Source organism: Malaclemys terrapin, chromosome 6 (assembly GCF_027887155.1).
Source record: "Malaclemys terrapin pileata isolate rMalTer1 chromosome 6, rMalTer1.hap1, whole genome shotgun sequence".
Lineage (NCBI taxonomy): Eukaryota > Metazoa > Chordata > Testudines > Emydidae > Malaclemys > Malaclemys terrapin.
In genome coordinates this window covers 119,658,075-119,670,225 of record NC_071510.1, presented here as the reverse complement: position 1 = coordinate 119,670,225, position 12,151 = coordinate 119,658,075, and the positions used below count along the sequence as shown (strand labels likewise).

General features: G+C 43.1%; 1 protein-coding gene across 7 annotated transcripts in view; it reads left to right on the top strand.

The window, feature by feature from the left end:
* CTIF (cap binding complex dependent translation initiation factor) overlaps positions 1 to 12,151 on the top strand; it is a 352,990-nt gene that overhangs the window by 106,867 nt on the left and 233,972 nt on the right. For 4 of the 7 annotated variants that reach the window (XM_054032218.1, XM_054032216.1, XM_054032217.1 and 1 more), the window contains 2 exons: positions 6,185 to 6,307; positions 12,048 to 12,121. In XM_054032218.1, coding sequence (XP_053888193.1) covers positions 6,185 to 6,307; positions 12,048 to 12,121 — 197 coding nt within the window. The remainder of the gene's footprint in view (positions 1 to 6,184; positions 6,308 to 12,047; positions 12,122 to 12,151) is intronic. The other 3 variants (XM_054032222.1, XM_054032221.1, XM_054032219.1) reach the window with 1 other exon arrangement.

The window sequence follows — 12,151 nt, the reverse complement described above, 5'->3', positions numbered from 1 at the left end:
CCACGTAGAAAATAAATTGACGATAGCTGTTATCCTTACATATTACATGGGCCGTGGGTTTATTTTAAAAAAATGGACAGCCACTGGATGACTGAGTACTTACAGTGGGGTAACGGAGCCTTGCACTTCTGGCAATTTGAATCCCATACAGGTAAATAGAGGCTGAAAGGTGTTACCTTCCCATATCTATTCAGTGGACTGGCTGGGATTCTGAGTTTACTAATACTGGTGTAATCCCACAATAACTCAATGGGAATAAAACTGCAGACACCGTCCTTGCTCCATCTGCGGGGGGTGATAGCTCTGTTACCCATAATACTGTGCTAATGAATTTGAGCATGGGTGCGTTGAGCCAGCCAGGCTGCCCAGGAGGCTGTGTCTTTCCTTTAATCACCTGCATGACGTAGCGCCAGTTTTTTAGTGACTAACTTTTTATAAGTTGTTGACCAATTTTTTTTTCATGAAAATATCAAAAGAGAGGTGAAAAATACAAAATATGAAGGCCTGCAGCAGAGATAAGATTTGTAGGATATGAGTCACAGTTAGTATACAAATTGATTTAGTAAAAGTTAAAATAAATTATTTTTATTTATTATTATTATTATTTATTTATTATCTGTCTTATTAGATCATTGCATTTGGCCCCTATTTCCTGCCATAATTCAGATGTTAATTTAATATAGGCAATACGTCTCTCCATTTCTCTTAATTCTTTTATTTTAGTCAATCACATTTCTATAGCTTGTATTTATTTAGGTAGCCATAGGCTTCAGTTTGGCAAAGTACATGGGTATATGCCTAACTTTAGGCATTGATGTCAGTGGGACTATTCATGTGCGTCAAGTTAGTCACTTGCGGAAATACCTTGTTTAATGGGCTGCAGTCACAAAAATTCAATCTGGACATTTTCCTAACAACATAGTGATAGATATTTGGGGGATACCAAATAAATAATAATATAATTTAATAATAGTTTCTCTTCATGGCATTCCCTCCAGCACTTTGATGTGTATTTGTGTCTTATTTTTTGTTTTGTAAAACTGGTGTTCAAAAACTGGTGCTTTATTAGAACATCAACAGCTCATTAAAAGTGAAAATTGGGTTAAGCTCAGCTTTATATGCTGAATAACTCCACTACCATGCTGTTTGGGGGGGGAGGGCGGGGTGGCGGGGAGCGATGGTATTCGGCACAGAAATAGATTTTAATGCACCTCTATGGAATTCTTTTTCTGGTCTGTGAAATCCTGCATGTACTTCCTGGTTTGCAGAAGTTATCTCAGAATGTGATCACATAAACATCAGTAAGATTGCCACCCGTGCAATCCATGGTTTTTAAAGACTTCTAAAGCCATTGCTAATGGAATGTAGGATTTCCTCTCTTTGGCACTTGTCTAACTGCAGGTGTAGACCTAAAAGATCATGTTCTCACCTGCAGCCTTAGCCTTAGGCTGCTGTAGCATCAGTCATAGAATCATAGAATATCAGGGTTGGAAGGGACCTCAGGAGGTCATGTAGTCCAACCCCCTGCTCAAAGCAGGACCAACCCCAACTAAATCATCCCAGCCAGAGCTTTGTCAAGCCAGGCCTTAAAAATTTCTAAGGATGGAGATTCCACCACCTCCCTAGGTAACGCATTCCAGTGCTTCACCACTCTCCTAGTGAAATAGTTTTTCCTAATATCCAACCTAGACCTCCCCCACTTCAACTTGAGAACATTGCTCCTTGTTCTGTCATCTGCCACCACTGAGAACAGCCTAGCTCCATCCTCTTTGGAACTCCCCTTCAGGTAGTTGAAGGCTGCTATCAAATCCATCCTCACTCGTCTCTTCTGCCCAGTTCCCTCAGCCTCTCCTCATAAGTTATGTGCCCCAGCCCCCTAATCATTTTCATTGCCCTCCGCTGGACTCTCTCCACTTTGTCCACATCCTTTCTGTAGTGCGGGGCCCAAAACTGGATGCAGTACTCCAGATGTGGCCTCACCAGTGCCTAATAGAGGGGAATAATCACTTCCCTTGATCTGCTGGCAATGCTCCTACTAATGCAACCCAATATGCCATTAGCCTTTTTTGGCAACAAGGGTACACTGTTGACTCACATCCAGCTTCTCGTCCACTGTAATCCCCAGGTCCTTTTCTGCAAAATTGCCGCTTAGCCAGTTGGTCCCCAGCCTGTACTGGTGCATGGGATTCTTCCATTCTAAGTGCAGAACTCTAAACTTGTCCTTGTTGAACCTCATCCAATTTCTTTTGGCCCAATCCTCCAATTTGTCTAGGTCACTCTGGACCCTATCCCTACCCTCCAGCATATCTACTTCTCCCCCCAGTTTAGTATCATTTGCGGACTTGCTGAGGGTGCAATCCATCCTGTCATCCAGATCATTAATGAAGAAGTTGAACAAAACCGGCCCCAGGACTGACCTCTGGGGCATTCTGCTTGATACCGGCTGCCAACTAGACATTCCCGTGCTTCACCACCCTCCTAGTGAAATAGCTTTTCCTGATATCCAGCCTAGACCTCCCCCACTGCAATTTGAGAACATTGCTCCTTGTTCTTTCATCTGCCACCACTGAGAACAGCCGAGCTTCATCCTCTTTGGAACTCCCCTTCAGGTAGTTGAAGGCTGCTGTCAAATCCCCCCTCACTCTTCTCTTCTGCAGGTTAAATAAGCCCAGTTCCCTTAGCCTCTCCTCATAAGTTCCCTGGTTTCTCCTTCTTCCCTTTTTTAAAGATGGGCACTATATTTGCCTTTTTCCAATCATCTGGGACCTCCCCCGATGGCCACGAGTTTTCAAAGATAATGACCAATGGCTCTGCAATCACATCAGCCAACTCCTTCGGTACCCTCGAATGCATTGCATCCGGCCCCATGGACTTGTGCATGTCCAGCTTTTCTAAATAGTCCTTAACCTGTTCTTTCACCACTGAGGGCTGCTCAACTCCCCCTCCCCCCCGGCCTGTGTTGCCCAGTGCAGCAGTCTGGGAGCTGACCTTGTCTGCGAAGACCGAGGCAAAAAAGCATTGAGTACTTCACCTTTTCCATATCATCTGTTACTAGGTTGCCTCCCCCATTCAGTAAGGGTTCCACACTTTCACTGACCTTTTTTTGCTAACATACCTGTAGAAACCCTTCTTGTTACCCTTCACATGCCTTGGTAGCTGCAACTCCAATTGTGCTTTGTCCTTCCTGATTACACCCCTACATGCTCAAACAATTTTTTTATACTCCTCCCTAGTCATCTGTCCAAGTTTCCACGTATTGTAAACTTCCTTTTTGTGTTTAAGCTCACTGAAGATTTCTCTGTTAAGCTAACCCGGTCGCCTGCCATATTTGCTATTCTTTCTGCACATCGGGATGGTTTGTTCCTGCGTCCTCAATAAGGCTTCTTTAAAATGTAGCCAGCTCGCCTGGACATATTAGCCTCCCAGGGGATCCTGCCCATCAGTTCCCTGAGGGAGTCAAAGTCTGCTTTTCTGAAGTCCAGGGTCTGTATTCTGCTGCTCTCCTTTCTTCCTTTTGTCAGGATCCTGAACTCACCTGTCTCATGGTCACTGCTGCCCAGGTTGCCACCCACTTCTACTCCCCCTACCAGTTCTTCCCTGTTTGTGAGCAGCAGGTCAAGAGGAGCACAGTCCCTAGTTGGTTCCTCCAGCACTTGCACCAGGAAGTTGTCGCCAACACTCTCCAAAAACTTGCTGGATTATCTGTGCACTGCTGTATTGCTTTCCCAGCAGATGTCAGGGTGATTGAAGTCCCCCATGAGAACCAGGGCCTGTGATCTGAAAACTTCAGTTAGTTGTCCGAAGAAAGCCTTGTCTACCTCATGCTCCTGGTCTGGTGGTCTATAGCAGACGCCCACCATGACATCGTCCTTGTTGCTTTCGCCTCTTAACTTAACCTAAACAGGCTTTTTTCCAGTTTCATACTGGAGCTCTGAGCAATCATACTGCTCTCTTGCATACTATGCAACTCCTCCACCTTTTCTCCCCCGCTTGTCCTTCCTGAACAGTTTATACCCATCCATGACAGTGCTCCAGCCATGTGAGTTACCCCACCACATCTCTGTTATTCCAATCACATCATAGTTCCTTGATATTGCCAGGACTTCCAATTCTTCCTGCTTGTTTCCCAGGCTTCTTGCATTCGTGTACAGGCATCTAAGATACCTAACCCATTGCCCTACTTTCTCAGTATGAATCGGGAGGCCTCCCCTGTTGCACCTTCCTCCTTGTGTTTCCTCCTGGTATCCCACTCCCCCACTTACCTCAGGGCTTAAGTCTCCATCCCTCAGCGAACCTAGTTTAAAGCCCTCCTCACTAGGTTAGCAAGTCTGCCTGCGAAGATGCTCTTCTCTCTCTCCGTTAGGTGGATCCCATCTCTTCCTAGCAATCCTTCTTCCCGGAACAACATCCCATGGTCAAAGAATCCAAAACCCCTTCTCTGACACCACCTGCGCAACCACGCATTTACTTCCACAATTCGATGGTCCCTACCTGGGCCTTTTTCTTCAACAGGGTGGATGGATGAGAACACGACTTGCGCCTCAAACTCCTTTATCCTTCTTCCCAGAGCCACATAGTTTGCAGTGACCCACTCAAGGTCATTCTTGGCAGTATCATTGGTGACCACATGGAGAAGTAGGAAGGGGTAGTGCTCCGAGGGCTTGATCAGTCTCGGCAGACACTCCGTCACATCCTGAATTCTAGCCCCAGGCAAGTAGCACACTTCTCGAGTTTCCCCGGTCTGGTCGGCAGATGGATGATCCTGTCCCCCATAGGAGGGAATCCCCAACCACCTCCACCCCTCTCCTCCTCTTGGGAGTGGTGGTCGTGGAACCCCCATCCCTAGGACAATCATCCCATGCCTTCTGGTCGATGGGGTCTCCTTCTGATCCCTTTTCTCAGATGACTCTTCCAAACCATTCTCCTCCGTAGTACCTGTGCAGAGAGCCTGAAAACGATTTCTTACCTCTATCTGCATTGGGGGTACATGGGTTCTCCTCTTTCTTCCTTGAGAGGCACACGCTGCCAATTTTCTTCCCCGTTCTGCACTGCCCTCTCTGATTCTTCAGCATGCTGTGCCTGCAGTACCAAACGCTGACTTCTATCCAGAAAGTGTCCATCTTCTCTGATGCAGCGCAGGGTTGATACTTTGGGTCTCTAGTCCTTTAACCTTCTCTTCCAATATGGAGACCAGCTTGCACTTCGTACAGACGAAGTCGCTTCTGTCTTCTGGGAGAAAGACAAACATGGCACATCCTGTGCAGTTCACAACAGCTGATCGCTCACTATCCATATTGTCTTCTTTCTAAGAGCCTCTTCAGATGTTGTATTTACTGCTCACAGAAGGCTGAAAGGCAAAAAACTGTGGGATCTCCCCCAAGGCAAACTCCCTCTGTTTGCCTCTGCTCTGTTCGCTGCTCACTTGGGTTCGCAACTGGCTGCTGTTTTATAAGGCTGCTGGCTTGAAGCAGTTCCCCGGGCTCAAATCTTCCCTCCAATCAACTACTCAAGGCCCACCTGGAACAAAGCACTCCCAGTTCACACTTTTCAAACAAACAAACAAACAAACACAGGGTCAAACAGTCCCTGCCACCAGCACCAGTGAAACAAATGGTCCCAGCAGACAGACACTCGGATATTCACCCCACCAGCTCACAACACAGCCCCCCTAATGCTGTCCCAAGAACATAGTTCTTAGAACATAGAGGTGAAGTCCACAACTCTTGTCACAGCAAGAGCTGTGTGAATAATGGATTGTTCAGTTTGTTGGCAAGTCCAAAAAATGGGGAAAAAAATTATTTTGGGTCAAATGAAACATTTTGTTTCCATTTCAAGTTTTTTCTCCTTTTAATTTTTTTTTTTTTAAAGAATTAAATGATGGGGAAACTGAGGTATGAAGGGCCAAATCCTGCCTGGATTCAAACATCACGCAACCCCATTGGAGTTGGTTGGGTTGCACAGTGTATAAATAAAGGCAGAATTTGGTCTAAAGATATTAAGTGACATACTTAAGGCAACAGAGTAAACTGGCGGCAAAGCCACAAATTCTTGGGAATTCTTGGCTCCTAGTGCCATGCCTGCAAGATTTAGACTACACCGACTCTCTAGTGTATTAAACTGGCATTTTTCATTAGGGTAGGAATTAAGTTGCACTTGACTAAAGCGAGCTGTTTGTTGTTTCTAGGAAGAGTGGGATCACAGCAGCAGTGGGAGTTCAGGATCCCGGCCTAGTTCAGGCTCCAGGCCTGGGTCTGGATCAAGGTCTGACAGCCAAGGGAGAAGCAGCCAGTTCAGTCATTCAACCAAGGTATAAACTGGTAGTGTTTGGTGAAATATGACTGAGGAATGCTGATCATGTGCTCCACTTGCTGTTAGTCGGGGGCTTATTCTTTTAATGACATGATATTTGTGTGTGTGTGTGTGTGTGTGTGTGTGTGTGTGTGTGTAAGTAAATACTTAATCTGTCTGCATAATGCATGGCCTAACTGCTAAAGGCCTGGTTGGAATGCATCTCTCAGGCGTGTACATTTCAAGAGGCCTTTTTGGTAGTATTGGGTGCTTTAATGCAGGAAAATAAGTTTGCTACTGGTCAGTTTAGTCTAGAGGGAGAGGGAATTAATTTGTGCTTGAAATCTGGGAGTGCTTTAGTTTTGGGATATTATAGAGGTGGTTTTAAAAAGATGTTTGCAGATCACCATTAAAAGCGAAAATGTGCGACCAACCCATTAGTCTAAACATCACAGCACAGAGGCTGAGTTCTGGTCCCAGGCTCAGTTCCTGGCTTGGGGCCTGCAGCAGCTGTGAGCGCTGTTAGCTGATTGTGTGCTGCCAAGGTACAACTGGTGAGGCAGTGCGGTGAAGGCTCTTATCCATGGGAAACTTGTCAGGTGATATGCACATAGAATTCACCATGGTACCCAGGATAATCCCAGTATTTAAGTGACTGGGAAGGTCAAAGCTCAGTCAATTGTTTATATTATTTATGGTAATAAAAAGTACAGTGATTGTATATGCAGTACTTATCAGGATTGATTGATTTAACTCTGTGATTAAATCTAAGTTATTTAAATCAGCAAGCTGAGAACCTTGATTTAAATAATCAATTTTAGTCTTGTTTTGCATTTGTATTTTTCAGTTATTTTCCTAAAGAAAGTTTGATTCTCATTGATTGGTACCCATTAATAAAGTTGATTTTCCAACTAAATATAGCCTTGATGATAAATTTGGTACTGCTTTTTGCTAACCATGATACACTATATTTATACACATTTATTTAAGCAGTTATGTAGCTTAGTATTATTTATTCACATTCTTAATTTTTACATTTGTATTATGTTAGAAAATGGTGAATGGTGCATTTCTTTCTTACTTAGATTTTACTCATGATTTGTGTCAAGCTCTCTTTGGCTGGAAATTGTAATTCAATTGAAGTGCACAAAAAGCATTTTAAAATTTGCTGAATACATTAGACCAACTGATTTATTAAACAGAGGAAGTATTATCTGTAGTTAGTGAATTGAACTGATTTTTTCAGGTCCCCATGTCCTTCAGTCTTTAGAACTAGTAGATCTCATCCTCACATCTAATTTTTATTCATAGATTAGAAGAGGAAAACAAGCTTTCCTGTGTTTTCCAAACCCAATCAATTTCTTAATTTTGAATGAAATATAATCACTGAATTGAACTAGATGAATAAACTGAAATTAAAAAAAAAATTTCTCTATGTACCTGCAAAAGGCAGTCATAGCTGGGTTAGCACTTCAACAAACTGGTTCCAGGTGTTTAACCAGTGAGTTCTACCAGTTCAGTGGTTTGACTTTCTTTAAAACTGTGGCAGCAAACAAGGCTGTTGCGGAGAAGCTAAACAAATTGTTTGCATCTGTCTTCACTTCAGAGGATGTGAAGGAAATTCCTATACCTGAGCCATTCTTTTTAGGTGACGGATCTGAGAGACTATCCCAGATTGAGGTGTCAATAGAGGAGGTTTTGCAACAAATTGATAAAACAGTAATGTTATTCACCCAAGAGTTCTGAAGAAACTCAAATATGAAATTGCAGAACTACTAACTGGGGTATGTAATCTATCACTTAAATCAGCCTCTGTACCAGATGACTGAAGCATAGCTAATGTGATGCCAATTTTTTAAAAAGGGCTCCAGAGGCAAGCCTGGCAATTACAGGCCAGTAAGCCTAACTTCAGTTTCGTAAAAATTGGTTGAAACTATTGTAAAGAACAGAACGATCGGACACATAGATGAACACAATGTGTTGGGGAAAAGTCAACATGGCTGTTGTAGAGGGGAATCATGCCTCACCAATCCATTAGAATTCTTTGAGGGGAGTCAACAAGCATGTGGAGAAAGATCCAGTGGATATAGTGTACTTGGACTTTCAGAAAGCTTTTGAGAAGGTCCTTCACCAAAGGCTCTTAAACAAAGAAAGCAGTCATGGGATAAGAGGGAAGGCCCTCTCATGGATCAGTAACTGGTTAAAAGATAGGAAATAAAGGGTAGGAATAAATTATCAGCTTTCACAGTGGAGAGAGGTCATTAGAGAGGTCCCCAAAGGATCTATGCTAGGGCCAGTGCTGTTCGACATATTCATAAGTGATCTGGAAAAGGGGGTGAACTGTGAGGTGTCAGCGTTTGCAGACGATACAAAATTACTTGAGATCATTAAGACAAAAGCTGACTGCCAAGAGTTACAAAGGGACCTCACAAAACTGGATGACTGAGCAACAAAATGGCAGATGAAATTCAGTGTTGATAAGTGCAAAGTAATGTACATTGGAAAAAATAATCCCAACTATGCATACAAAATGGTGGGTCTAAATTAGCTGTTACAACGCAAGAAAGAGATTTTGGAGTCATCATGGATAGTTCTCCGAAAATATCTACTCAATATGCAGTGGCAGTTAAAAAAAAAAAAAAAGCTAACAAAATGTTGGGAATCATTAGGAAAGGGATAGATAATAAGACAGAAATTATTATAATGCCATTATATAACTCCATGGTATGCCCAGCATTGAATACTGCAGCTATTCTGGTCCCCTCCATCTCAAAAAAGATGTTTTAGAATTAGAAAAGGGACAGAGAAGGACAATTAAAATGATGAGGGGTATGGCACATCTTCCATATGAGGAGAGATCAAAAAGACTGCAACTGTTTAGCTTACAATAGGTCCATGAATGGCTGTTAGCCAAGATAGGCAGGGATAGTATCCCTAGCCTCTGTTTTCAGAGGCTGGGAGTGGTGGCAGAGGATGGGTCACTTGGTGATTGCGTGTTCTGTTCATTCCCTCTGGGGCACCTGGCATTGGTCGCTGTAGGAAGACAGGATACAGGGCTAGATGGTCCTTTGGTCTGACCCAGTATGGCCATTCTTATGTTCTTTTATAGAAAAGAGTTGACTTAAGGGGGATATGATAGTCCTATAAAATCATGAATGGTGTGGAGAAAGTGAATAGGGAAGTGTTATTTACCCCCTCACATAACGACATAACCAGCAGTCACCCAGGCATCAGGTTTCAAACAAACAAAAGGAAGTATTTTTTCACACAATGCTCAGTCAACCTGTGGAACTGGTTACCAGGGGATGTTGTGAAGGCCAAAAATAGAACTGAGTTAAAAAAAGATTTAGATAAATTCATGGCGGATAGGTCCATCCATGGCTATTAGCCAAGATCATTAGGGACACAACTCCATAGTTCAGGTGTCTCTAAACCTCTGACTGCCAGTGGCTGGGACTGGATGACATGAGCTGGATGACTCAATAACTGCCCTGTTCTGTTCATTCCCTCTGAAGCACCTGGCACTGGCCACTGTTGGAAGACAGGATACTGGGCTAGATGGACCATTGGTCTTGCCCATTATGGCCATTCTTATGTACTGCTTAATATTATTATTTTAGTTAATTTAAATGATTTAATAGATCATAGTAAATTTTGGCCTTTGACACAGATGATCATAGTTTCATATTAATTTTTAAAAGAAAATTATATTTAAATAAAATTTAAAAATCTGATTTTTAAAAAAATAAATGTTGATTATTCTGACACTAATGTAACAAAAAGCATTCTGTATTCAGGTTGATTTGCTAAGGAATGGATGGGGAGGAATGGTAGAAAAGTTTGTGTCATAAATGGGCAGATTTTCAAAATCTACTTTGTGTGCATTTAAATGTCTCATTTATTTGGGAGAATTTACTGCAATTGCAGGCATAAATAGTCAAACTCCTTGGTCATTTGCTTGTGCCATCACTATGGTTATGTGGGCACATGGGCTGTGACTGCACACACATTAGGCACACCATTGATGTAGATTTTGTCCACCTGCATTTGTGCACACAGGATTTTGAGAACAGAGTCCCTAATGTGCCTAGTCCCATAATGTGTGTAGGGTCTGTTTGATCAAATCTCCATAATCTGTCTGAGCATTTATAATGCTCCCATCACTCTGTCTTTCAATCATCACTGTTAATGGTTCAATTAATTTTTGAGAGTAATATTCCAACTCCACTTGAGTACAAATGATTATTTAAACCCATGGGTTGGGTCATTGGGATCTTGAAGTTTAAAGCTGATTATAGTTATAATTGCCGTCCCAGTGAGTATGCTGCGTGCTCAAGGTAGGCAGCTTTGCAGGAGATAACAGAGTGGCTTTGCCTCTGAAGCAGTGGCGTTCCTCCGAGGTCCTTCCCCGATGCGTGTTGGTGAGGAAGGTGGACAGAAACTGCACATTTATGACTGGCTAATCTGGGGTTATGAAACAAAAGGACAATGCATTCATCTCCCTTAACCAAGTGCTTGTTGCTCAAAGGGTAGTGTCATTGGAAAGAATTAAAGAATGTTTTAGTAAACTGTAAGCGTGAGTGGTTTGTGTGGGAGCTAACAGTGGCCCTGTACTTCCAAAGTCTTCAGGCTAGTCCTATCAGACCTCCCGCTCCCTGATGTACAAAAAGTTAGCATTATGGAGTTGGGCACCCAAGCACTTCTAGTCTACAGTGGTGACATATAGTAATGGCACAATTATCGTGCGAATTACTGGGTATCGTGATATCTCACAATCTGATACTGTGCTGAGCCAGAAGAAATGGTGTTCCTGTCAGATCTCGAGTAGTAATTATCACAGCTGTAAACCATAAAGGTGTCTGATATCTCATCAGAGAGTTCAGCCTGGTGAAATGCTGGGGTGTTGGTGTTTTCATATCTCTATAGATAAGGACAGCTCTCTTGTCGTGACCGCTAAAACTGCTTCACAGTCAGCTACAAAAAGGGAGCCCCTTAAAATTCAGGGAAATGGTTATGTAGCCGGATTGGATTTGATTCAGTCAGGGCCAAATCTGAGGGATGAGCTCACTGGCCAGCAAGCCTTAAACCTGGCAAACTATGTTTCCTTTGTGAAGCCAAGTCCTGATAGACCCTGTAGGGCTTACAAGCCAAGGTTTGGGAGAGAGGGATGTCACACCTAGATCACAGCCAGAGCCAGAGCCCTCTCCTTACCAGGAGAAGTCCCCTGGCATTCTAAGTCAATGCTTTTTCCTTTCAAGTGGCTTGTGCTGGTGAATGGGGGGACATTATGCCATCAGGGACATCATGGTGGCCAACCATCTTCCAATCATTATCCCTCCACAACACCCAGTTTATGCCTTGTTCCTTTCAGTCCTGGATCCCAGTAGCCATTTGGCTGCTCATGGTTGAGTTGACACCAAATTCCCTGGAGTAATTGGGGCAGGTTTCGGCTCCTCCTAATTTACCAACTTTTCAGTTTGTGCAATGAGACTTCATATTCAAATTTTCATTGGCCCAGAGAAAACTTGTCCTTGTGAGTTATCACCTTCTTAAAATAGGGGTTCAAAATTGGGAAGCCTAACAAGTCTCAGAAGCAATTGGGGAAATGTCAGACCCACCCAAAATGCTGTTCATTGTAATGTGTCTGTATTTCACTCGAATGAAGAGTGTTGCTAATACTCAGTGGCAGAGTTATATGTTGGGTCGGGAAGTTCATTGCAACTCCTCAAAAATAACAACTCTTTCCCCTCCTTTTTTAGAATGGCAACAAAGACAACTCCCTGGACATGTTGGGGACAGATATCTGGGCAGCCAATACCTTCGAATCCTTCAGGTAAGCTCATTTAAAAGCCCTTTTACAAGA